The sequence below is a fragment of the Mustela nivalis genome (genome assembly GCF_964662115.1).
Source record: "Mustela nivalis genome assembly, contig: HAP1_SCAFFOLD_595, whole genome shotgun sequence".
Classification (NCBI taxonomy): domain Eukaryota; kingdom Metazoa; phylum Chordata; class Mammalia; order Carnivora; family Mustelidae; genus Mustela; species Mustela nivalis.
This window is the reverse complement of record NW_028136067.1, coordinates 281,410-308,902: the sequence shown is the minus strand read 5'-3', so window position 1 is coordinate 308,902 and position 27,493 is coordinate 281,410. Positions and strand designations below refer to the sequence as shown.

The 27,493-nt window shown below is 42.8% G+C and overlaps 2 protein-coding genes across 3 annotated transcripts in view; one reads left to right on the top strand and one right to left on the bottom strand.

Moving 5' to 3' along the window:
- The window catches only part of LOC309857282 (zinc finger protein 37A-like), a 66,974-nt gene that overhangs the window by 6,089 nt on the left and 33,392 nt on the right, over positions 1 to 27,493 (bottom strand). The window contains exons 1-4 of one of the 2 annotated variants that reach the window (XM_082750038.1): positions 17,215 to 17,428; positions 13,722 to 13,836; positions 13,474 to 13,600; positions 13,134 to 13,229 (exon numbers count right to left, since the gene is read on the bottom strand). In XM_082750038.1, the coding sequence (XP_082606164.1) occupies positions 13,134 to 13,229; positions 13,474 to 13,600; positions 13,722 to 13,787 (289 nt within the window). In that variant the 5' untranslated portion in view covers positions 13,788 to 13,836; positions 17,215 to 17,428. Of the gene's footprint in view, positions 1 to 13,133; positions 13,230 to 13,473; positions 13,601 to 13,721; positions 13,837 to 17,214; positions 17,429 to 27,493 lie in introns of those variants that run through there. The other variant, XM_082750037.1, reaches the window with a different exon arrangement.
- LOC309857281 (uncharacterized protein) lies at positions 15,836 to 24,938 on the top strand. The gene is made up of 6 exons (XM_082750036.1): positions 15,836 to 16,361; positions 18,274 to 18,408; positions 19,887 to 19,957; positions 20,422 to 20,446; positions 22,221 to 22,294; positions 23,000 to 24,938. The coding sequence occupies exons 1-6, from the start codon at positions 16,334 to 16,336 to the stop codon at positions 23,351 to 23,353; spliced, it is 687 nt and encodes a 228-aa protein (XP_082606162.1). The 5' UTR covers positions 15,836 to 16,333; the 3' UTR covers positions 23,354 to 24,938.

The window sequence follows — 27,493 nt, the reverse complement described above, 5'->3', positions numbered from 1 at the left end:
ATTATGCCATAATCGAATAAGAATGCATATATACCCAGATAGACATATGTACACAAAAAGATTATAAACTAAGGTACTAAAAGTAATCATCTCTAGGAGGTGGGAATATATATATTTTTCTCATTTTTGTTTTTTTATTTTCTGTTGTTGATACAATGCCTGCACTATTTCTGTAACAGATTTTAAAAAATTGTTTGCTTTATAATTACCTCCAGGTCTATTTACCAAGTATCATGACAAAATATTGTTTTGTCCCACGTGACTTAAATTCAGCTCTGTATTTAGTTTTTAAAAAATGATGAATTTCTATCAATATATATATGTATATACACATACATACACACAAATATGTAATGAAAAAAGATTTAAGTAGCATTTACTATGTGGCAATTTTGTCACTTTAAGAATATATAAATTCACCCCCAATCTCAAAGGGTTCTTCTACTATGGAGACTCCAAAACTACTAGGATTATCACATATTACAAATAATAGCTGTCATCTATTATTCTCACCTAAGAAAGTAGTTCCACCTAAAAACATAGCTCACTCAAAGAACTATGTTCAATTATCAAAATATTTTGGGTATTATGTCCGTTCATGAGAAAGAAAAAAAGAGAGAGAGAGACTGGAGGCTCAAATCAAGCCTACAGCAGTAGTAATTCCTGAAAGTGAATAATCTTTACTTTGTCTTGGGAGCACCAACATATAGAAAATAACACTCAGAAGACAAATGAGGCAGCAGGAGGGACCCAAAGCAGTGGCAGCTTCCACCAATCCAGAATTCCTACATAAAAAATTATAAATAGATATAAGTAAGAAATTTAAGTTGAATTTTTCTGAGCAATGCAACAGCAAAATATTTCTTATTCAAAGTAATAGTAATTACTGCTCCTAATGAACTTTCCAACTGAATGCTTAATTTCAGTAAAGACACTAGTATGATTTTCAGCCTTACAGAAAAGCACAATAATACAATGCCCCTTGAAATCCAGTCATTTTAACCAGGACTAAACTCCAATGTATCCTTCCACTATGAATACTAATAAAGGAATTAAAGTTGCAAAGGACTTGGTTACCTTATTTAAACAAAACCATTTGTTTCTATTTATACATAAATAGGAAGGTTATATACTCATTAAAGTAAACTCAGTTGGCCCCCTTTCATTCACTTAATTATTCAAACACACAGTGAACATTCCGTGCAAGGGGCAGTGAGAGCAGAGGCTAAGTAAGCAAAGACTACTGCACTGGAAAAGTCCCTACTCTGTCAGGAAAGACAGATAGACACACAGACATGCAGCGGTGCCACATGACTTACATTCTACTGAATATAAGACCGAAATATTTTAAGAGATAAAGAGAGAGGGGCTAATTCTAATTAAAGCTTCACATAATAGGTGTTATGTTAGAAAATCCTTAAGAAGTCAGTCAGACACCAGTAGACAGAAAAACAAACAAGCAATCAGAACACTTCAGGCAGGGAACAGAACAGGGATGCGGAAATACATACAACATTAGGAAGCAGCAAGCAGGCCAGTGTGGCTCACACACAGAGCTGTATGGAGAAGGCAGGACAGAAGACTGCATTTAGTTTGAAGGAAGCTGTGAGAGGGAGTTCAATTTAACCAGACATATAAGGAGTCAAAGGCCAGAATCGGCGTGGGGGTCTCTGACAGAGCAACAATCCAATGCTTCCTTTACATAGAATCTAAACATCCAGTCTTCTGAAGGTTTCATTTTTCACAGATCCTCACCTTTCTTATTCACAGTTTGAGATTTTACCCAAGACTTTAACCTCCATCATAAGTTAGAAAGATGCAGAGAACATGTGCCACACTACAGGAAATACATTCCCATTTAATCCTAGCAACCCTACAAGGTAATATTTCCATTTCATGAATGACAAAATTGAGGGTCAAAAAGACTGCATAATTTGCATTAAGTTCCACAGCCAGTAAGTACTGAGTTATGATTCAAACCAGTTAGGTACAAACCCAGCTTTTTATACCATGCTGCCTCATAAAAGATGAAAATTTCCTTATATTTCCAAATCAGTAACAAAAATGTAAAAGCTTCAAAGGAAGCAGGTTAAAATGAAAGTGAATTTACTAATCAAATGTTAAAGCTGAAAAACTTTTAAAAGACAATACAGAATCACTGGAATTTCCAAAACTGAGTAATGAATTATAAGACACATTATTTCTTATGACAAGAATTATACCAATGCATGTCCAATTTGACTTTTTTGCTTCCTAATGTTAAAATTTCTGACATACTTTTTTTTGACAGTTTACCAAATAAAAATAACTGAGAAAACTATATATATATTTCTAATACGGAATAGTGTTAACTTGCAATTACCGGATATACTTTCAAATAGCGAGAGTGTTTCATATGAAATTCTCATCTTATTACTTATAAATGCTGCGCATAAAGAATTATACTAACTAGATCACTGCAGGAAGCCAAATATTTTTGCCATCTAGTGATCTACTCGCAGGCAATGTGGCAACATGGTCAAGAACATATGCTCCGGGCACCTGGGTGGCTCAGTGGGTTAAGCCGCTGCCTTCGGCTCAGATCATGATCTCAGGATCCTGGGAAGAGTCCCGCAAGGGCACTCTGCTCTGCAGGGAGCCTGCTTCCTCCTCTCTCTCTCTCTCTCTGCCTGCCTCTATGCCTACTTGTGATCTCTGTCAAATAAATAAATAAAATCTTAAAAAAAAAAAAAAAGAACATATGCTCCAAGAGCCAAGATGCCTGGATTTGAACTCTAGCTTCACTTACTAAGTCATCTTTTGCAAGTTACCCATCTTCAGTTCCCTGTGTAAAATGGGACTGGTAGGAGGTAACATTTTCTTTTCTTCTCTGCTTAATTTTTATTAAAGCTTTTATTTAAATTCCAGTTAGTTAACATACAGTATAATATTAATTTCAGGTATAGAAATTAACCAGGTTTAGAAATTAACTGCATGTAGTTAACTCTATACTAACTAACTGGAATTTAAATAAAAGTTTGAATTAAAAATTAAACAGAAAAGAAAGTGTTACCTTCATTTAAAAAAAAGTACTTATCACATAGGGTTGTGATAAGGATTAAATGCATTAACCTATGGAAAACAACTAGAACATAGTGATAGCTGTCTATCAGTTAAACAAATGGGACAGACCTATACCATTAGGGCTTACTGTAACAATTTGGGTATTTTTTTTTTCCAATGACACTCTTTACTGAATAACCTAATCCTTCTAAAGAGCATTAAAGTCTAACAGAAACCTTAACTCTTTGAAATCTTGACTATAGCAATTTGCCTTTTAAGTATTTAACTTCAGAACAAATGTAAAATATTCCCAAATTTCCCAAAGGGAACAAAACAAAAGACTGCTTTCCCCTTGTTATCAGTGGCTACATGAAGTAAGCAGAGAGGTAGAAGGAATTTCTGTCGGCCCTCAGAGGGACAGCTACCATTGCTATGGCAGATCTGCAGACACAGACATACGACGTTCAGTACATGACCTTTCACCCCACCTCTATGCAAACATGCTCAGTTTGTTTTGTTTTAATTCAGGTATAATTTACATACAATAAAATACAAGATCTTAAGTGATTCATTGATGAGTTTTGATAATCATATATATCATGTTAGAGAGTCTTGATTCAAGTGCTGCAACAATCCCATCTCAAACATAGAATGCTGACTGCAAGAAAGAAAATAATAAATGGTAATTAAGTTCTAAAGCCTGTCCACAGAAGTCAATTTCACCAATAACAGAACTGACACACTATAAAATGATGCAGCTAGTATATGAGCTAACTCAATTTTTACTGGTTGTTCTTAACATCCAATCCTGACTTAAAACACTTAAAAGGATATTCTAAGTTACACCAAATTAACAAAATGCCTTTAGAAAAAAGCATGTGAGCTGAGATTTCATATTTACCTTATCTCAAAATTTTACTTGTACCCAAATTAATGTCATTTGCACTACAAATTTAACTAGAATTTTCAAATAGAGAATAACCAAAAATAGCTCCTTAAGCCTTATTTTATGTGTCCCTGAATATAGACAGTCTTATTTTAAGTACAATTATTAAAAATAAAGCACTTCTGAAGTTTCTTTGTAGTACTACTCAACATAATATATAGATATACTTATCCCCAAACAAGTTATAAACTAAAATACCAGTATACAGTACTAGTATTCAAACCAGTAACACCTTTTTTCTGCCACAATTATTTTAAGAAAAATTACTTCCACAGATCACATATAAGTTATTTTAAAAATTCTAGTTAACTGGAAGCAGTAACATACATGGAACGCAGATGGCAAATAGAAAGTGACATGTAGATTACAGAGGTAGTGATCAAAAAGCAGTAAGAGCAAACCTGAAGTTGCCTAGCTCACAGGAGGAACTGACGTTGAGCTGAATCGGCAGCAGGAATGAAGGAATAAAATCAGACTAACAAGAGGAGACAAGAAGAATCGAAAGCTAGTTAGTAAATACCAAGACTGCACCATTTAATTCTATTTTCCAGGAATTTCTGGAGCTTTTCCCCTGCTTTCTGTCAGGGCTATCAACCAACAGATGCTTAAGGATCAGGTGAGGGGAAAAAAAATTCAGCCACTGATTCATAAGCTACATCAGGTCTACATTTTTTTCCCAACAAATTTTAACAAGTTTAAAATTAACGAAGAGTTTCCAGGTATGTCACAGTTATATCCATATTAGCAACTTCACTAATCAAATTATGCTTTAAACAACTGCCACTCATAGACTTATATGGGAGTCTCATTTAATGCAAGATTTTTTATTTCTGACTAGGTATTCTTTTTCTCTATTAAATGTGTCAAATGTTTGTATCTGGTTTCTAAATTGAAGATTCATATTGGTAGGAAAGCAGAAAAAGGAGATGCTGATTTTTCCAGTTGATAAAGTGCTAATTGCATTATTTGAGAACAATTTGTCCTAACATATAAAGCGTATAAATATTCCTGTACAGAGCAAATTAATGCTGCCTAAAATCTGATTTTATAAAGTGAAAAGGGTGCGTAAGCACCAAAGCCTAAACTACAGAAATATTAAAAATATTTCTCAAAAAAATACAGAAAACTACAGAAATATAAAAAATATTGCTCCAAAAAAATTGGGGATTTTTAAGAATAAAGTATAGTGGTCAGAAACAGCACAGGACACAGGAACATTTGTTTAAAAATTCCCAAGGTGCCAGGCCTGCACTAAAATACTTCATGCATAATGTCGTTTGTTTGTTTATTTTTATTATGTTATGTTAGTCACCATACAGTAAACCATTCGTTTTTGATGTAGTGTTCCATGATTCATTGTGCATAGTGTCATTTACTAAATAGAAGACCAAAGTTCCATTCTCAGCTTTGCAACTTAAAAGCCTATGACTGCAGGTAAGTTACTAAGTCTCTGGGCCTCAAATATTTTTGTTTCTTTTTTCTGCAAAATGATGATCCTAACACCTGATGTAATTTCTTTATTGGTTGTTTCAAGGATCAAATGCGGTATCTGGAAATATCTTTAAAACTATAAACTGTAAAGGGCTATTAGAATTGTAATAAGAAGCTGTTATGATTTGAGGTTGCATGGACTAGAAATATCCTGTTATTTAATTTTAGTTTCAATGTCTCATTACAAGGCAACTCAATATGATGTTTTTATAAACAAATTATAAAAGAAAAGAATTCCAATATATTCACTTAAATCCACTTTAACATAAATTTTAGGTTCCTTTTAACACTTCTAAATTAGCTGCCCACAATGGCAAACCAGAAAGGAAAACTGACTGCCAAGTAATTTATGAGCTCTACTGGAGCTTTCTATTCCTCCAAACAATTAGGACCTCACAACTTCCTCTAAAATTGTTACATTATACCAACTTGCCTTGACTGAAGAGTTTATACACATTTTTGCTTTGAAAAGTTTAGATGTCACTATGTGGAGTTCTTTTTGTTGCTGTTGTAGTTTCGTTTGTTTTAAGCAGGCTCCATGCCCAGCACAGGGCTTGAACTCACAAACCGGAGTTTAAGGGTCCCATGCTCTACCAACTGAGCCAGGCTTAGATCTTACTTTCTGAAGGAAAATACCACATTCTTCAAAGGTAACATCAAGAATTGCTAGTAATTCTTCTACTTAGTAGCAATACCATAAATTGGTTCATTTGGCACAAAATCTGCAATCTGTAACAAAGAACTATGAAACTGTTTTACCTTTTATTCCAGAAACCCCACTCTAACAATGTGCACTAAGAAAACAATGTAAACTATGCAAGGATAGTCACAATATGCGGTTTTTAAAGGGAAAAAAATGGAAATAACCCTAACACAGCACAGTAAGCAATGCCTGATATTTAGCCCAATGAAATGCTACCTATATAGCTTTAAAAATGACAAATACCCACTGACAGATAAAAATTAAGCTGTGAATACCTAAGAATGTAATTATGAGCATAAACACATTAACACAGAGGGAATTATAATTTCCAGTGACAAATACCTGACACAGAATCAACTTCTTCTATTCTTTAAATTGAAGATTACAGTTTTAAACAAATACTTTTTAAAGGAACAATCAAGGCCCTCTGAACTTTATTTAAATGTAAGCAAACCAGAACCACAGAAAAATATCTAATCAAGTCACTGATAATGCTAGCAATGCTCTAAAACCCAAAGTACAATTTTTGTGTGTATTAGCTAAGGGATTATTCCTCTCAACAAATTTAATCAATTTTTCTTCAGAGCTGTTATGAAATAATGTATCTACAACTGTTCAAACCTACATCTGTGAATCTCTAAAATTTAAGTTGCCCAACTAACTGGTTTTAACGAGCGTAAGAAACAATTACCTCCTTCCTAGCTCTCTGGATGAATACGATAAGGCAGATTTCCTGTTTCAGAACTCTGCTGCTGTTAAAATACACACACGTAAACCCCGCCCCCTCCCTGCCATGGTTCTGCTCCCACTAACAAACATCCAAGATTGACTACCAATGACAAATCAAATAAAACATGGTTGTAACTTACAGAACAACTTTCAGAAAGATCATCAGTCCAATATGCATTAGATATACTTGTCAGCATTATATACCTGAACTATAAGCCAAATGCTAACCTAATTTTCTACAGCAAAATCATAATAAAGTATATGAAAAATTAAAAAACTTAAAATTATGACATCAATCCAGCATTATTGTAAAGTACATAAGAGTGTATCTTTTATGCTCTAATCTTTATATTCAGTGTTAGGTTTATGGTACTTCTGTAGTTCATTTCATTATAAAAGCCATACTTTTTATCATTTAATTTACCAGAGATAACTATCTAAAACACTAGGTTTGGGCTGCTCTTTAAGGTCACCAACTTCCACAGAAAGAAAGACATTCCAACAGGTAAGACAAAAAAGATGATAAGGGATGTATCAATAGTTTGAGAACAAAGGCCTAATAATATTTAGTGCAAATTTACTCAATACTAGTAAACTACATTAAAAAAAAACACAACAGATTCCAACTTTTCCAACTCTATTGATCTTTTAGATGCAGCCGTGCACAAATTTCCTAATGTTCGAAACTACTACACATACATAATACGAAGGAAAAAAGCTCAATACAAAACATATCGCCAGCAAGTGGGTTTTCATTTTCCTACTAATTAAGCTAAAACTGTAAAATTTCTAAATTTACTTCTATCAAATTTACCTTTCAATGAAACCACTGCTAATTTGAACCATTTTAATGGAAGAAAGCTCCAAACAAGTGTGTGCTAGGCTGCTTCATTTTATATTTGGCTTTAATATAACAGACCCAAATCTCTTTATTTTATATCTAAGCCAGGACATCATCTAGAAATGACTTGCTTTTTTTTTTTCCCCCCAAGTGGCAAAAATAGTTTTGCCTAACTGCTGTATTTTAATCCTGGAAGGGTTTATACTAATATAAACTAGAAATACAGGTCTACTTTAAAATATTAAGGCACAGATATTGGCATTTATTACTACATTAACAAGAATCATATTACTGATTTTATGAAAACTGCCTTGGTTCTAATACTGAAAAACATGATTTATATTCTCACTGAGGATATTTTTATCATTATATCAACTTTATAATCACTTGAATAAGTGGATCATCAAAAAAAACCTCTGAAATTACATATACTAAAATACTAGCCAAAATTCATATTTTCAAGTTTAGTAATATGCAGATTTAAATATACTAAAAAATATGAGAGCAAGTCTACATTGCTTGGTTTGAAAAGGCAGTACTTTTAGTTTTAGTCAGCTACCCATAAATGCTTGTTCCTAAAGCAAGTATCATTTTAGTATAAATCCAATTATCACAATTGGGGGAAGAAAAGCACAATTACTAATCAATTAGTTGTGGAACCTTCATATGCAAAGGAGAATATACAGAAATACTTCGAAAATTAGTAAGCTGAAACATGAAAGATAAAAAGGGAGATAACACTGTCAACCAAAAAACTGTTTAAAAACATAAAAAGGTCAACATACAGAAAAACAAAAATACCAACAGTTAGATGGGAGGGACAGAAATGAAAACAAGGAAAAGGAGCTCATAACAACTCACATCTTTTAAATACTATTAGGCAAACAAAACAGGTAAAGACTGAATATTTGGATAAAAATCTCACCTACATACATGCTTCCTCACTTCATATAAGAGACAGAATTTACACACATATTATCTGTTTATCCAAAAGGGCACCATTCTCTTCATGACCTACCACTCAGACCCGAACAAATTCTATAAAGTGATGCTTGTCAAACAATCTACTTTCAACAGACATGAGTTTTAAATTGGCAAGATGATTCTTACACAAAAAATAGAGGCCCTAAACACAAAGTTAGATCCTATCTACACTGAAATAGTATGCCTGATCATATTAATCATTTGGCATAACAAACTTCTCAGTAAAAATATCAATAAATAAAGTAGATTAAAACTAATCAGACCCTATTAAGCCCAATATGCAATTTTAAAGACATCTATCCAACCTGGCAACACCAGTTCTTGGGGTGGGGGAGGGAGGGTGTGAAAAGGAATTATGTTACAGAAACAACTTATATATTGTAGCTTGAAAAAGCAAAATTTTAAATGGGAAAAATCACTTCACAGCAGAAAGACAAGAACTGAGTTGTACAGGAAAGCAGAGGACCTGAAAAATATTTAAAGCAAATATTTAAGGAATACATATTAAATCAGTTCCCTGATGAAGTTCCATAATAATGAATTTCTATATATCAACTTTTAGGAAAATTACAGCTTAAAACTATCAAAATCTCATATAACTTAATATCTCAAGATAAAACATGGTGTTCCCACTTAAATATCCAAATAATCTTGTAAAACTAAAATGACTAAAAGCCAGACTTCCATTACATAAGCTTTAGTTCTCAACCAATATCTTCACATTTTATAAGAAAAATATAAACACTGCAATTTGGTATTGGTCTTTAAAGACTATAATTAATAGATGACTCCAAAAAACAGAAATGCCAAAACCACTCATATCACTAGATTATCTTAACTTTTTCCTGTATTTGAGTAACAGATGGCAAACCTTAGTTCTTGGACACTACACAGTAATCACAATCTGTGTGACCTTTTCAGTATTAAAAAGAATCCAAATAGCCTTAATAACCAGCACGTGAGTGTATTTTACAGTATTATCTATAATCCTGATCATAGTGAACAGAAACTAGATATGCAAAAATGCATCAGACATTTTGGTGTGCCGATTCTTATTTTCCATAAATTTCCTACAACTAGCCCATGAAAACTATCCAGATGTCAGACTGCTTCTTCAGTTTTCAAAAAACATAGATGCACACATTTACAAAGTATTTTTACCATTACTTCATTTCCATTAGTACCAAAAAGGTATATAGTATACCTAGATCAAAATTTCCTTATGCTTATTGAAAGAATTTTATCTCATTTAAAAAATGTTACTCTAACAAGTAATTTTGTTTAAAAAAAAGAAGAGTTTGTTTCTTCCTCAATACTTTTGTTCTAAGTGCATGAATTAATACATTTGCTCAAGACATCATTTAGCTAATAAGGTTAAAATTATCTCCCTGTTTTAATACATGACTCTTAAAAATAAACTCTGTAATAAATAAATAAATAAATAAAATGGAACACTAATGGGCAACTAAAAGGAATGAACCATTGATACAATAACTTAGATGAATATTCAAGGTGTTATGTCGAGGGAAGGAAACTAATCCCAAAGTGACATACATACAAATCTATGTAACATTTGAACTGACAGTGGCAGAGCGCACAGGAGTGAAGAGGCTGTGGTTATAAAAGGGCCAACAGTAGAGGTCCTTATGATAATGGAACTATAGATTGTTTTGACTATGGGGCAGATACGCAAAAGCTACACAAGTGACAAAGTTGTACTGTACTAAATGTATGCAAACAAATGAAGAGAAGAAAAACTGGAGAGATCTTTCTTAGGCCCCAAAACTTTATCAATGTCAATATCCTGGATATGATATATATATTTTTTCTGGATATGATATTTATACAACAGTTTTGCAAAATGTTACCATTAGTGAAAACTGGGTGAACTGTTGCCAGGACTTGCATATATCGTTTCTTAAAAGTGCACTGGAATCTGTAGTCATCTCATAAAAAGAAGTATTTCAATTTAAAAAATTAGCAAGATGGTAGTTCAACTAAGAACTTGCTCCAAATAAGAGCATTAAAATAGAAGCTAGCGATGATCATCCCAGGACCCTGGTATCATAACCTGAGCCGAAGGCAGACACTTAATGACTGAGCCACCCGGGCGGGCCCTGAACAGATTTTTGCCAGTATGTATTCATCCTTGAAGTTCTTCCAATTTGCTTTCTTTACTGTAATTATATTTTATGTTCTCCTTTCTCAGTTTGACACCTTGCCATGGGTTTGCTATTCCCTTATTAATATCCTTCTTAAATACCTGTATCACAGAGATGATTAATTCAATTAGTACACCCTTTGGAAACTCATGATTTAATATTTGGTCACATAATTTACCTACTTTATGACTACTTTGATCAGATGACAATTCTATCACCAACTAGCTTTCTTCCCAATACTTTTCACCCCTTTTTTCTCATAATCGTTTTGCATGCATTTGTGCTGGTTCCTTTTCCATTACTTGGGCTAAAAGGATGAGAGCTTTTCAAGGAAGACCACACTGCAAAAGGTTTACTTGAGAGATGGAACAGAGTCATCCCTTAGGCTAGAGGGGTAATGCATTATGAACAAGTGTTCAGCACATGTGTTGGTCTCAGTTTACAGATCAACAAGGATGTGCCTTCCTTCCTCGTTGGAACAGTCTCCACAACAGCTTACTCTCTTGGTCATCACAGAGCAAGCTCACTGGGGCTGGCATTGCTGCAGCTCCAAATTGAGGAAAACCAAGTGTTGGGCTCATTTCACAGAAACAAGCCCAGAGGCCGAACTGGGCCCATGGAGACTCCGACTTCCCCAGCATCTGCCTAGGCCAACTGTCTGATGCAATCCAGGAAAGAAAGGTAGTTAAAACTCGACAGAACAGTTTCATCTGAGAGAGAGGAACAAGACAAAAGACCACATCCTTTTCCCTTCCACCTTTCTGACCAGCTGCTCTGGCACACAGTGGTTCACACTGAGACTCGGAACATATCCTGCTAGTCTGAACAATCAGATGTGCTAATTACAAAGCTACAGTCAACGAGGTAACCACCCCCCTGAGCCTTCCCCTCCTCCTAACCAGCCTTACCGTCCCCCATGCTTCCCTCAATTTTGTAGAAGGTCTGCAAATCCCGATCAACCGTTGTCAAGTAAGTTTTTGCATCAAATTCTATGTCAGAGGAGTACCCGCTAAGATGGCATGTAAGATTATTTCTGCACATTTAGTGTCTATGAGGTGGTTTTCCCTCATGTACAGTCTCTCTTGCACCATCATGGAAACAGGGCTACTGAAAAGTGTGGTTTGTGCTTCTACACTTCAGTACGTCTCCTTTGCAGAACGAAACTGTCTCCAAGGGAGCTCAGCTATCTAGTTCATGGCACCGTTGTTCATGGAAGTTTTAGGTGTGGATGTGCTCTGTTCATGAGAAGCGCACTGCCAGACCCCGTGCGCATCAGAAATGCTTTTGTTTTCTACCCACCTGCTAACACACACACGTTCCTTGATCCATCATCAGCTCTGCTGCAGGTACACTTGCACTGATTTGGGATTTCAGATATCCACTAATGTCATAGAATGAAACTTGTCTTGCTCATTTCCCTTAGTGCTTCTGGATGATTTGCAGACAAAGGCAGAAAACGCTGACTTTATACATTTTTCTTCAAGAAGTTCATTTTGTCTATGAAAACCATCTTAACTCAGCTACAGGACACCACATTCTCTGTTTCCACCTTCTCTCCAGACTGTTCCTTCTCTTCTTCTCATTTTCATGACTTCTAAACATTAGTGTCCCAGGGGACAGCTTTCATTCAGACCTCTCAAATTTGTTCATTCTTACTTCTGAGAGGTGGTTACCTGATCCCTTAGCTTCAAATACTAATTTTATAAAAACTTTAAATACTACCATAAGTTGATAATTTCCAAGTAAGTATCTCCAACCTGGGGTCTTCCCTATATCACCTCTGCTCATACAACCAAATGCTTATTCCCATGTAAACCTGTGCATTTTATAATCATTTCATTCAAGTTGATATCATCCAAATGCCTTCCTGAATGCCTTCCTTTTCTCAAGTATTACATTTCATTATTTCAATTTATAACTTCCTTGCTATTTTGTTGACATACTATGTATATAGTATGTGTATGTGTGTACGTATTATGTAAATTATGACATATTATGTGTATAGTATGTGTATGTGTGTTTATTTCTTTTCTTTCCCTATCAAAATGTAAGCTCCATGAGGTCAGGAACAAATTCAGTTTGATCATGTGTTTCAGCACCTAAAACTTGAGTGAGGCACAGCAGGTACTCAGTATTTGTTAAATGTGAAAACGAACATATAAGCAAGTACCTGAGAATAAAAACAATTCATACCATGTCACCTAGTGTCCATCTGTTTAATACATACTAACTCACCTGGGTAGCTCTGACTTGGGGACTCTTCCTCTAGCATCCATGGCTGCTCTCCTTGCTCCAACTTCAGGATCACTTCTGGTTTAGGGATGCAACACGCTGTAATTGGGAAATGACATGGGAATTCGGCGAGGCTCATGGGCTTCAGGGCCCTTGAAGAAGACAGAAGATGAAGCTTCAGGGGCCAATTACAACACTTCATTCTTTACAGTGATTCAACAATCCTTCTGCTTAATACTTGGAATCTCAAACTTAAATATCATTAAACTCAACAAAGCTTCTACAGGTGTCAAACCAAGAATGGAAGTGCGTACTAGGAGTCTACACGAGAAACAATCCTTACCCACTGAGACAAGGTGGCTATAGTTCTCCAGCATCACCTCCCGGTACAGGGTCCTCTGAGCAGGGTCCAGATGCTGCCACTCCTCCTGGGTAAAGCCCACAGTCACATCCGCAAATGATAAGGATCCCTGAAACAGCACATTTGTGTTCAAATTTAAGTAATCACAATGGGAAGACATGGAAAAGCTGTCGAAGAACTGTTACGGAGTTCACTATTCACAATCAGAAGATGTGTTCTGGCGTGCCTACCTTTGTACTTGGTTGGAGGAGAAAGCATGGCAGACATTCCTCACCAGTGTGATAAATTACCGGCATCCCATCCCATGTGCCTACATGCCATAAAGAACTCTGCTACCTTGAGAATCTGAAAACCAATAAAACCATATCACTGTTCTCAAGGAGCATATAATCTGACAGACACAAGCATGAAGCATCCAACTACCATGTAGCATGAAATCCTACTACAGTAAAACAGGTGCAAAGTAGAGTGAGATTACAGAAGGGAGAAAAGTTCTATTCCTGCTATTAGGGCAGGTTTCACTGATAACATAGTAGCATTCATGAGCCTGGGCCAAGAGCATAACTATGCACACTTCTAAAATATGGAGTTAAGGGGCACCAGTTGGTTAAGTGTTTGCCTTTGGCTCCGGTCATGATTTCAGGGTCGTGGGATCGAGCCCCATGTCAGGCTCCCTGCTCAGTGGGGAGTCTGCTTCTTCCTCTCCCCCTGTGTGTATGTGTTCTCTCTCTCTGTCAAAGGAATAAAAATCTTTTTAAAATGTAGTTAAAGGAGTCAGTGAACACACAGGAAAGGACTGCTGGGACTATGTTCACATAAAGAGCTACAGTCGTCTTCAGGGAAAATGCTATTTAATAATTCTGAACATAACTCCTGTAGGACGGAGTGTCCAAAATGTTTGGTTACTGTTCCATGTAGAAAACCTTTTTCTTTCTTTCTTTTTTTTTTTTTTTTTTAGGAAACCCTTTTTTATAAACAGTAAACTTACAATGTCAATTTATATATTAAATTCCATTATTGTTATTTTTCCTAAGTCACTTTTATTTTTTCAGATGAATATATTTGGCATGTAACATTGTATAACTCTGATAGGCTTATATACTGTAACGATTGCCAATGTAGCTGTATTTATCGTATTACATAATTACAGCACATTAGTGTGTATATCCATTTCACTGTATACCAGATTTCTTCATTCTTCTTTTTATGGATTACAATAAATCTAGGGAGATACCCAAGTATTTTCTTGCCATAACTGAACTGACTGTCTTATAAAGTTCATAGCTTTTATACCACCCATTTATAAAATGACCACTGTGGAAAATATAGCAAGAAGAAAGAGAGACATATCATTCCCAGGTTATCAAAACAAACAGCTAATCAATGTTCATGTCATACACTAAAAATTGATTACTAGGAAAAACAAGACTATTTTCCAGAAATGTATAAGGTATTATTGAGAAAACAAAAAACAAAGAATACCTAAGTAAATGAATATACTATATTCATGGCTTGGACAACTTAATATTACAAAAATATCTCATTTCTCCACAAATTGGCCTATAGATTCAAGACAATCAGAATTAAAATCTTAGCAGATATTTTTGTGGAAACTGATAACTTTACTCTCAGACTTACATAGAAACTTGAATGGCCAAGAATAACCAAAACTACCTTGGAAAACAGAATGGATAAACTCACACTAATTATACAGGCAGAATCTAAGATGATGACCTTCAATGGATCCAACAACGTGACATAAACTCCTCTTAAATGGAAGAGACTTAAGTCCCTGTGATTGTGATACATTCTACAACAAAACAGATTTTGCAAGTATGAATGAAATCCTTTAATCAGTTGACTTTGGTCTAAAGGGAAGAGTTACTTGGGTGGGCCTGACCTAATCATGTGAGTCTTTTATTAATTTATCTTAAATATTTTATTTATTTGAGAGAGAGAGAGAGAGAGAGAGAGAGAAAAAGAGAGCGCATGAGCACACAAGCAGGGTGAGGGGCAAGGAGCCCAACATGGGACTTGATCTCAGGACCCCGGGATTCTGACCTGAGCCAAAGGCAGAAACTTAACCAACTGAGCCACCCAGGCGTCCCACATGTGAGTCTTTTAAGGAACGTAAGATATCAGAGACCCTTCTTCTGACCTCAAAGAAGAAACAAGCTACTGTGACTCCTACGGCTGTCCAGAAATAAATTCTGCCACATATGTACAAATGGGAACCCAACCAAGCCTTAGATAAGGAGTCCCAAGCAACACCTTGATTGCAGCATTAATGCCTAAGAAACTTAGTTAACCTACTCCTAACTCATTCTCATCTATACATATGAGCCATATGAGCAGGGAGCCTGATGCTAGGATTGATCCCGGACTCCAAGAGCAGGACCTGAGCCGATGGCCAATACTTAACCCACTGAGCCACCCAAGAACTCCTGGAGAGACTTTGTGAAACAATCTCGTATAAATAGGAGTTTTCCAGAGTAGCAGATAGGAAAATGAACATTTCAGTCTCCTAGGTGCCCTCAGGAGTATCCTTTTTTTAATGTCCAAAAATGCAGGTAGTTAATGTACAGCGCAGTATTGCATTCTGCAGTACAACTCAGGGACTCATCACTTCTCTCCACCACTCAGAGCTGACCACAACAAGTGCCTTAATTGCCCATCATCCATCGACCCCCCTCCCACCCCTTTCCCTCCATGACACCCTCAGAGTTCTGTCATGAGCCATCGCCACGGTGACCTGATGACACGCATCCAACGTTCCATTTCAACTGTCACTCTGTGAGCCGAGCCCCTGGCGGTTGGGTGAACAGGACTAACAGTCCCCACGATGGGGAACCTTAACTGCTGTTGTATAGGTAGGTGCCTATCGATTTTCTCAATTCTATTCTCTGGAGCTGGCTGCCTCCCTTTCACAGAGATAGGCTTCTTCTCTTTGGCTTTTCCCCTCTGATTCCCCCCCCCGGTTGGATGCCTGTGTTTGTTCGTTTGTCTGGGTGATTTCATTGGGATTTCGTGGGGAAGCTGCCTTCCTTAAAGCACTTCGATGTTCAGAAAACCGTACTCTTTTTGAATGCCCATTTCGGACACAGTCCTACAGGGACAACACACGGGTCACACGCCACACTGCTGTCCCTGCATCAGGAGAATCTTGGTGCGACCCAGGCACCACATTTGAGGGGAACGAATTGCCGGTCTCCTCTTCCCGATGGACATGACAAAATCGGAGAGGAAAGGTCAGAGGTCGAAATGCAGCTGTTCTTAGGAGAGACACTGGAGGATAGCGGGGTGGTCTCATGGGTTGATGTGCAGGGTTTCCCGGGCCGTCTGCTTGATGCCTGGGAGTGCATGAGAATGGGCTGTGCCACCGGGTGGGTGGACAGAACACACAGCAGCTGCACAGTGGACTGTCTGCTGCTCTCAAAGGTACTGCTGGGCTGGGTTCTCCAGGCCCGGCCTAGGGAGGGAGACAGGAGACTGTCTGCTAAACCTACAGTCTCCAGAGGGGATCAAGAGACCTGAGAGTAGATAGGGGATGCTGGCGAAGAATGAGAGAGTAGGGAGGGACTCACGCCAGCCAGGGTAGCCTCACTTCCATCCAGCCTCCTCAGAGCAGTCTGCACGGCAAGAGCGGGCCACTCAGCATCATCCGTCTCCTTCCTGAAACCAACCACTCCCAGCCCACATGGCCACCTACATGTCCATCTGTACCATCAACTGCTCCTCGGGACTGGCGAGCTCAAAGCAAGCAAGTTCTCGGCCAGGTCCTATGCGACTGTTGGGAGTTTGAATCAGCTTGGGAGCCAAGCAGAACCCCAGGAGCCTGGGCTTCAACTGGCCTTCAGGACGGCCTTGGGCGACTGGGCTGACCTTGCAGAGAGGTGAGGGAACGTGGCTCAAGCTACCCGTTCCTGGTCCTTCACTAGGGCCCCGCTGGGCAGAAACCACCACTTAGTTGATGTCAGGGCACCAAACACAGAAGTGAGTGAGCACTGAGGCTGGTCTCGTGGCCCTGGCTCTCCCCTACAGAAACCCTGGCACAGAGGGATTTGAGACTGTGAGGGCAGCTCTTGGTTCAGGGCTTCAGGACCTTTTAGCAGGGGCTGTGGGTTGGTATCAGGGGCTCAGGGATCTCCGGCCACAGGGAAACGATGACTTTCCTGTCCCAGATCCATCCTTCATTAGGGTGGCAACTCTGGACGGTCCCTTCGGCACCCTATATTTCAGGGCCCTCCACTATCCTCCACTGTGGCTTCACCCACAGCCAGCTGTCTAGCTGAGTCCCTAGGTGGTCCCTTCCCCAACACCTGCCGAATGGCTGGGAAGCATCCAGTCCTCCCCTAGGTCCCAGGCACTCCTTGGACTCAATCACTTGGGACACCGTGGTGGCACACTAACGTCTAGGCCCGAGGGCAGGGAAACAGGGCACAGAGGGTTCTGGGGAACACTCTCGGGTAGGTGTGGCTGCTCAGTGGATGTGACCGAGGCTATCACGCATGCTCATGGCACTCTGTAGCATGCTTTTCTGTCCTGTCTCTGCTCCATACAAGCCGTTGCCCACGGAACCTGTGGGTGTGGGAGGGGGCGGAATTCAGAGCACAGTACATGGTGACTCCTTCCTAAGTCCCACCTGGAGGGAGGAATGCCTGCTGGGCAGCTGGCGAGTAGGGGCAGGAGACGGATGAACTAGAAGGAAAGGACTTCCAATCCCCCTGTGGGCTCCTGATGACAAGGTGCCGACACTGTTCTCTATTTCTGTGTGTCTCCCAGAAATCTGTGGGGAGTGTCTCCTGGAGGATGTGGAGACGCCCCCACCCACGCCGCCCCCTCCACGACACCACCACAAGAAGAGAGTCCGGTTCTCCCTCCACAATGAGGTCTTCACCATTGAGGACCCCGAGGAAGGTACCTTGGGGATTGACTCATTACGGCGATTGGAGACGCATTCTGTCGTTCACTAGCACAGACATAACCGAAGCTTTTAAAACTGCTGAGACACATTGTCCTCTGATTTCACTGGTAGCCATTTCCCTCTATGCCGTCCATCCCTCCCCTTTTAAGTCCACAAGTCACGATGAGATCCTCATTCCAACTGGATCCAAGGGGCACAGGAAAAAAGTATCTACTAGCTGAAGGGATGGATCTTAGGTCTTTCTGGAACACACAGGTCCCTATAGGTCTCCCCAGGAAACATGGTTCTTAGATGTGTAGGAAGGAAGAGACTGTTTTTTGCCAGGAACGCAAAACAGAAAAATGGAACAGAATACGACAGGAGGTTTCACGATGTCCCCCCTTCACTTCTGCCCATTAGCCACATCTTACATGGGTGTGCTACGTATCTTCAAAGGAACAGAACAACCTCACCACATTTGGGGAACTCAAGTACCCAATACATTCCACGTGGTTACCGTTCTACAAATGGGGCCAATGCATTCGGTGACGTCTTCTCATTCTGGAAACACAGAAATCTGCGCACTAATGTCTCACACAGTTGGGTTCCCAATAGCCCCAGAGAGGCACTGCCCCCAAATCCATCACGGGAGGAAAGAACACATTCAGTGGCATCCATACACATCATAGAGTGCAATTCAGGCATAAGAAGAAACTAAGGTTTCCAATATTTTACGAAACAGATAGAACCTGGAAACTTAACACACATTTTGAAAGCAAGCACACAAGGAAAGAGGTACATTACACGATCCCAGGCTTTGAGGACACTCCAGTAGGGACATTCGTAGACCCAGAAAGTGGAAGGGATGGTGCAGGGAGGAAACGGGGTGGGACGGTCATGTCGTCACGGGTACAGAGGTGCCATGAGATAGGATGGCAACGTTTTCCCCGTAGATGGCAGTGCGGTCTACAAAGCATCACGGATGTCAGCAGTGTCACTGAACGGACACGTACGAACAAATACAACCCGTCCCCAGTACTTAGATTCCATCACCGAAAAACCCACTACTCCAAGGCACGATAGAGGAACGATAGGGTCACACAGCAGAGGTGCAGGGGAGACAGCTGAACAGGCCCCATGACCAGCTGAAGAAGTGGCAAGCTGGCTTGGCTTCACAGTGGGCAGGAGGGCTCAGGGGACTGCGCCCTGAAACCCAGGGTGCCTTGAGTGTTTCCCAGACAGACGCTGAGAGTTCCCACTGATGACATCCCCTCCATTAGAAAGCCAAGGCCCCATTTCCCTTTTCCATCCTGCTCCCCTCCTCTGTGTTTCTGTGTCCACCACTGTTGGCCCACTGGCAAGTCAGGCCTTGCTTGGTCACCCTTCACGTCCATTCCCTCTGGCCCCGCATCCACATCCAGCAGACTTAACTCCCCAATTCATTCCTGAGTAGCGCAGCCAATGTCCTGACAGCTCCTCTCTGTTCTCCTAGACCCTGTGGAGGACCAGTCCAAGGACCTTCCTAGGAGCTGGACAAAGGTAGGTCCCCCAACTCTCCCTGAGGTAAGCTCGCCTCTCTGATTTCTCAGAGACAGAAATGGTGCTTCCTTGATTTCTTCCATCAGTGGAGTTTGATGAACATCTGGCACTTTACCTCCCAGGGGAAGGGGGCAGCAGTCTCCCCTCGTGGAGGAATGCTGGGACTGACCTCTTACACACATAGACCCAAAAAGGGTGAGGACACAGGACAGCCTCAGTTACAAACTCCATGGGATCAAACACCTTCTTCAGCAGAAAAGGTTTCTCCTTGAAAGAGAACGTTCTGTCTGTTGATCAGAATGGACTTCGGAGATTGAATGATGCTCCAGCATCATTCAAATGGTCCACTTGAACTCAGGTGGGAGGACATGGACTCAACCACCGGACCTCTTCCAATTAACTGCCTGAAGTCCTCCCCAAACCAAAGAGCTGGCCCAACAGGACAGGATGCTGGGATCCTCACTGTATTTCCTTTTCCCCAATCGCAGGTAGACGCTGGGAGCAAGGACAGCTGTACGTATTTAAGACCATCGGGCTCTGGGAGGAAATCTAGAGTACAAAGAAGCCTGCCCCCTGATTCTGGGTTCCAACAAGGAACGGGGGTTGGGGGATACTGACCGAGACTGTCCGGTGAGGCAAGGTCACCACGTCAAATAGGGCCTGGAAGAACTCGTACATAGGGAAGGGGTGATCTGTGTGCACGTGGGATGAAGGCCCTGTGTGCGTGGGTGTGTGTGTGTGTGTGTCCCCATGCGTTATGCTTGTGAACATGATTGTGTGCCTTTACCAGGAGATCTTTCTCACACTTCCATCACAATCACAGAGTCCCTCTTCCAAAATACTCTCATCACCCTGGCACACTTTACATACTCCTTCCCCTACTCCCCACAGCTGTACCTGGAGGACATTTCCCTCTGATTTCCTGGGACGGGCATGGTGCGGAGATGAAGGGTCCAAACCCGTGACCTCCTACTTGGAAAGCCAAGATTGGAGCTCAGGTTCCAATCTGAAAGTTGCTCTGGCCTACCCACCTGTGTTAGTCCCTCAGCCAGGGCGTCATGATGTACCATGGGTGCTAGCTAGCAAAGGGCCATCAGCATCTGTGCACACAGCCAAATACCTAGATTCTATGATGGTCCCCGACAGGACCCAACATGACACAGTGGCTTCCATGGACACAGAAGCCAGGGCAAGCTTAGAAGCCCACCTTAAAGATTACAGGCTGGTCCCTGGAGTCAAGTGCACAGAGAAAAGCCACATCCTCATGCTCAAGCCCACATGGCTGGAAAGCGTGTGGACCCGTGGAGGACAGAACAGGGCAACATCGGTCATAGCCGGTCTCAGTGTGTACACACGACCGACCAATGGCAGAAAAGCATCACGGAGGGAACTGACTGTACTTGATAAGATTTCCCTAAGCCTCAGGAAGGTTCAAATTCTCTAAGCACACACTCAAACACCACTGGCCAATAGGAAATCAAGGTGAAGCTTGGGTGGAAGCTTTGGACCCACATCCCCGGAGCAAATCTCCTGCAAAGCAGGCCTACAGCCGATCAGCACACACTCCCAGACTCCTCTGTGTAAGCAACTTCCCACTGGTCAGAACACCTGGGAGGGTTCAGACAGCCACTGTCTTCAGGGGAAACACACACACACACACACACACACACACACACGGGACAGCTCAAGAACAGTGGAAGGAATCTATCACACTCATCGACGGTGCCGGCTGTTTATGGAAGCTACGATGTCCGTGCTCTCAAGTGTTGCACATGGCATTTTCTGAAGACAAAGGATGAGTGAAGCAAACTACTAGGCTCCTTTCCTGAGGGTTGAATGCAGCCTGGCAAGCAAGGCTGCTTTTTATGCTGTGCAAGATCTTACACAGACGTGATGCATATAGTCGCAGCAGGTGGGGATCTTGGGCCCAGAGCTGATGTCCAAAGCAGCAGCGTGGGACACCTTAGTGGCATGTCAGTCAGGAGAGGTTATGGGACTCGGTCTTCACACAGAAGCCAGGTTAGGCTTCCCATGTCCTGGACTGGCTATTTGGCTTTGATCGGGCTCACTTTAGCTAGAAAGACAAGAACCCTCTTCGCGTTTCCTCCCTGCTCCTCTCCCGTCCCTTCCCCTCTGCACCAGGACAAGGCCTGGCAGCAGTGCGGCCTGTTCCTCCTAGGAGCCCCCACACGTGCACACACCCCTCCTGTCCTCATCCATCCAAACTCCCCGCCTACTTCCTGAGCAGCCTCACCAGTGTCCTCATGGTGCCTCTGTATCCTCCTAGCTCTCCACGATGACCTGATGGAAGAGCTACTACCCACTTTGAGGGCCGAGGAGAAAACTCTGACTCTCCCTCAGGTAAACTCATTGTTCCTCAAGATTTTGTTTATGTGAAAGACAGAAAGACAGAGAAGGGGAGAGAGAGACAGATAGACAGACAGAGAGTGCACGAGAGCGCAAGCAGGGGGAGTAGCAGAGGGAGAGGAATAAGCGGGCTCCCCTTTCGAGCAGGGTGCCCAATGTGGGCCTCCATCCCAGGATCCTAGGATCAGGTCCTGAGCTGAAGGCAGAAGCTTCAATGTCTGAGCCGCTCAGTCACCTCGCTAAAGTCATTTTGTGCTTCTGAGGGACAGCCAGTGTTTGATTTCTCTTTCCATGAAAGTGTCTGAGCATGGACATGCCAGAGGGAAGAGACCATGTCCTTGGTGCTGAGAGCCTGCCGTGAGTTTATACCATTAACGGACAGCAGATTGAGACGGGCACCACCATTGCTTAGGCAATGGATGGTCGTGAGCATTTCCCACCAGGTCGTTCTGTCTATGGGAAATGGCTTTGGAATGAGTTGCTGACGAAAATGGATGGGGGAATTTTGACATAACATGCTGGAGCCAAGGACAAGGGGGTCATTTTCGGGAGGTCATTTCCTCCTCCTCTGGATCATAGACTCAATGACCGCATCCCATCTAGCTTGCTTACGACACACACCAAGGGCACAGAGATGTGTGCACACGGTGTGCACAGGGTGCGGGGATCCTCACTGGGTTTCCCTTTCTCCAACTGCAGGAGGCGGCGACTGGATACACCCCATATGCTTATACCCCCATCATTCCCCTTAGGGGGACAGATCTAACTCAACAAGGTAGGGTTTTCTCTCCTCCTTTGGTCTGGAGAGCTTCCCCCCTTCTGAGTTCCTCCCGGGAACAGAGGCTGGGGCGGACTGAACAAATGGAGTGTCCTGCAGAAACCCAGGACCCTGTGCTACAGTCCCTGCAAACCAGTAGGTCATTCGGGCGGTGTGCTTGGTGCGTCGGAGGGTTGGGGCTCGCTTTCGCGTGGGTCGATGCGACGGGACCGGGCATGTGGGTGTGTGGACTGCGTGCGTTTCACCAGAAGACATCTCCCACTGAATGGACTTGAGGGCACGGGTCAAAGTTTCAAAGCCAAACCTCCTTCATTCCTGCTGCACACACCCCGCTAGGACACCACATTCCTCGCTGACCACAGCTCCACCTGGAGGGTTGCTCAGGATTCCGTCTCCTCAGACAGGGACGGGGAGAAAGGAAGGGGCCCACATCTGTCCTAGCTCGGGACGTTTCTCAGACAGGGTCAAAACACAAAGGAATCAGAAGCTACTTTAGTCGACCCAAACATCACCACCAGCCTTACAAAAATGCTCCCATCTTGAATGCACATAGAGGGAAGGCTCACTGGGAAATGGCAATGGCCAGGAAAGCTTCATCATTAGCTCGGGGCCCGATCCGACTTCCTGACAATCTGCTACATGGCCAGGTTAGAGAGTGCCCCTCTCGCCTGGCCTCCGCTCTCTCGTGAACTTGCCGGATCCTGACTGGGGGAGCTGGGTCCTGGGAAACTGGGTCCCGCGGACTCCAAGGACACACCCACATGCCACAGGAAAGGAAAGACTGGGAAGAATCAGCACTTTGCGGATGGGGACTCTGTTGGAATGGTCAGATGTCAGTACATAGAAATCCTGGGTCTTTGGTTTTCCTGACCCTGCATGACTCAGGGACAAATAGAAAACCTCTAGGGTACTTGTGCTTGCATTGAATGCAACCCTGCCACACAGTGTTCTTCTGCAGAAATACAATCTCCTAGTAGAGGTGAGAGATAGGTGGGAGCGGCCAAGAAACGGTCTTGACCATGACCATGACACAGGCGCTGGTTGGAGGAACTTGCCTGTCAGTATGGAACATGTCTCTTAGTGTTTACCCTTTCTGCTTGAAGAGGTCACCCTGATTCCACTCCCTGTAGCTCAAGTTCAGAGTCAATATTTCTCCCTCCATTCCTGCTCCTTGCCCTGACCTCTCTCGATGCAGCAGCAGCTTGCTCAGTCCATACCCACGCCATACACTCCCGGGCACGCCCACCCAAAGCGAAACTCCCTGAGCTCTTCCTGCCAAGCCCCACCAGTGGACTGACCATTCTGTGGATCTCTCCCTAGCTTGGCTGGATGGACAGGCGGGTGAGCGTTCAACAGGAAAGAATGAGGAAGACGCCCCGTTTTACACCAGAGTGGTACGCTGGCCTTTCTTTGGGGGAGACACAAAACTCTTCTGGCTTTTTAAATCAAGGTCACATAAAAAAAATCTCAGCATGCACCATTGACAGGGTAGGGAGAAGTTTGAGAGAGAATCTGTTACCAAATGCTACCTAACCCCGAAGGCATTGCAGGGGGGCTGGGACAACCACAGCAGGATCTCCTACCATCTGGAGGGCAGGGAGCTTTGGTACGGGTAGCAGCTATTCCTCCTTACCACCTATTTTGTCCAGTGGGACCTGAAACGTGGGACCTCTAGGAAGACTGGGCGCATCTGCAGAGGACTCATTTTGCTCTTGTCACACTTTGTGGCTCACGGGCCTCTAGCACACTTCCGCATCGGGCTTCCTCCCATCCCCCAGGGAACAAAAGAGCCATGCAAACAGGACAAAGCCTGATTTGATGTTCATACTGTTTTCTTTTCTGAAATCACAGGTGTCCCTGCTGGAAGGGGATGGCGGTAAGTATTCTGTACTCTAGAGTCACTCACTTGTTTGCAACAAGCTGGAAAAGGGCAAAGGTCGGGGCTTCCTCACAGGCTCCACCACGAGAACCACCCTGATACCAGGTCCGGCGGGACTGAGAAGAAGGGTCGGAGTAACAGAAAGGGATTTTCTGGGGAAAGACCCGTGGCCTCATGGCCCTGTCCCCAGAAACTACTGCGCTGCTCTTAGGTGGTGCAGGTTTGGGGGCAGGCAGTAGGTGTGCCTTGGAGATGGACTATTTCACAGCCAACCTAGGCCCTGTAGCTCCAACAGGAGCCAGAGTTTCTATTCACATCCCTGCTCCTCTCCAGGACCTTTCATCCTCCATCCAGGAAGGGCCCACTGCACCTCAGTCCATACTGATGAGCTCCCCACTTCCACACACTTGTCCACACGTGCACGCCAAGCAAAGCTCCCCGAGCGATTCCCGAAGAGTCCCATCGGGGTCCCGACACTCTCTGTGTGTATCCGCCTAGATCCCCTCGATAGTCTGTTCGATGACCATGACGTGGACAGCACAGAAGGAGAGGTCCCATTTTTCACCAAGGTGGTAAGTTAGCCTTCCTTCAGGTGAGGTACAGCATCCCTTATGTCCCTGATACTCGCAATAAGATCCGAACACCTCAGCACGTACAATGTCCTTGGTGAGGAGATTCTTGAGGGAGCGACTCTTAGCCAGGGACACCCCATTTCAAAGACCCTGAAGGAAACAGCAGGTTCGGTTACAGTCCACAGGGTCCTTAGCTTTTTCACGGGTGCTACTGACACTGCCGTGCCACCAATGGACCGAGGGCATGCGACCTCTAGGTGGATTCCATATCACTGCCCATGACCCTGCCCATCACCAAGAGACCAAAAGAGCTGTGCACACAGGACGAGGCAGGACTTGATGTTCATCATGTTTTCTTTTCTGAAATCACAGGTGGCCCTGCTGGAAAAGGAGCATGGTAAGTATGCTGTCCTCTAGAGTCACTCATTGCTTTTGAGCAACCTGGACAATGGGCAAGGTGGGGCCTCCTTGCAGGCTCCATCTTGAGAGCTACCCAGAATCCAGATCCTGTTGCAACGAGACTAAGGGTCATGTTCCGGACCGAGACCCGAGGCCTCGTAACCCTGGCCCTGGAAGCTACCGTGCTGCTCTTAGGTGCTGTAGGATCGGGTGATGGGCACAAGGTCTGTTTCCATGGGAATCCATGTGCTGTGATTCGCAGGGTTGGTGTGTGTGTGTCAGGTGGATGAATGCTGTGCTCTCGAACGTGTCTGGTCCCCTCAAAATGGCAATTAATGGTGTCCGCGTTCTCAGGGATGTTTCCCATCACTGTCACGTCATGAACGTCCATTCATGGGAAAACTCTTCAACACCTACAATTGAAAGAGGTGTTCTTTCCTTGCAAATACACATCAATCCCCCCAGAAAACAAATCCCGTCGCTAACTAGGAAGGGCTAGACTGTGCCCCAAAGACACAAGTGTGTCTTTTCCAATCCCTGTTACTGAGTCAGTGTTCATGGGGCTCTCCCGCCAAGCTAGGTCTCGGGCAAGAATGGTCACAGCACCTCCCTCTTGACACTGCACTCACAAACACACATCTCTGCATCAGAGGCCCCACGATGCGTCTTCCCAACCTCATCGAAAACACTGAGTGCGGGGACACACTTCCTCCCTTCTGCAGGTGGCTTCCGGGGCAGCCGCGTACAATAGCCCATTCGGGGATGACCTGCACAAAGGGGTAGTGGCCAGGGAACAGATGGGGCCAATTCACTCCATGTTTCTCCATGGAGATCTACCATTTCCCTGCAGATACTATGTCTGAGAATGCAACTGGCCTTCTCCCAGGGAAATCCCACACCCACCACTGGTCCTTGCTGGGGATCTTGGAGGTGGGTCCAAAAGGTGTCCTATACAAGGGGAATGAGGTGGTCTTCAGGGACTGAGCATCACTGGGGGCACCTGGGCCCCCTCCATGCAGGAACAAAGGATGCTCTGTGCATCGCAAGGTGGCCAAAGAGAACCTCAAACCTCAACAGGGGTGACAGAACAATCATCACCCATTTCGCTGGCCATCTGTCCATGCAAGAGGGCCTTGTTAGATTCGGAAGGTTTGGGCTAAGAGACAACTCAAGGGAGTTCAGTGCCTGGGAATGGAAACAGAGCCAAATCAGGGTTTCAGGGTTCTTTGGCAGACAACAAGACTTTCTCTCATGAGAAACATGTATTGGAACAGAATCTGATTTTCCAACATCTCTTTTTCTCACTCGCATGCGCGGAATCCACGGGAGTACCTTTCGCTGCTCTCCGAGGACACTCAACGGGCTTTTCCAGGGTAGTTGCACCAGTCTGCATTCCATGAATTGCATACAAAGTCTCTAATTTTCTGCCTCCTTCCAACATGGGTCCTGGGTTTGGATTCCTGGTTTGGGTCCTCGCCACCCTAACTGACAATGCCACAGCTCAGCATCCTTTGGATTCACATTGCCCTCACAATGCCTTACGTTGAGCATCTTTTCGTACGATG

What these genes read in the sequence shown, in the direction of transcription:
- LOC309857281 (XM_082750036.1), top strand. Translation starts at nt 16,334, where the DNA reads ATGGGGAACCTTAACTGCTGTTGTATAG. An exon ending in CATTGAGGACCCCGAGGAAG is followed by an intron (nt 18,409 to 19,886) that starts GTACCTTGGGGA and finishes CTGTTCTCCTAG; the next exon opens with ACCCTGTGGAGGACCAGTCC. An exon ending in CGCTGGGAGCAAGGACAGCT is followed by an intron (nt 20,447 to 22,220) that starts GTACGTATTTAA and finishes GTATCCTCCTAG; the next exon opens with CTCTCCACGATGACCTGATG.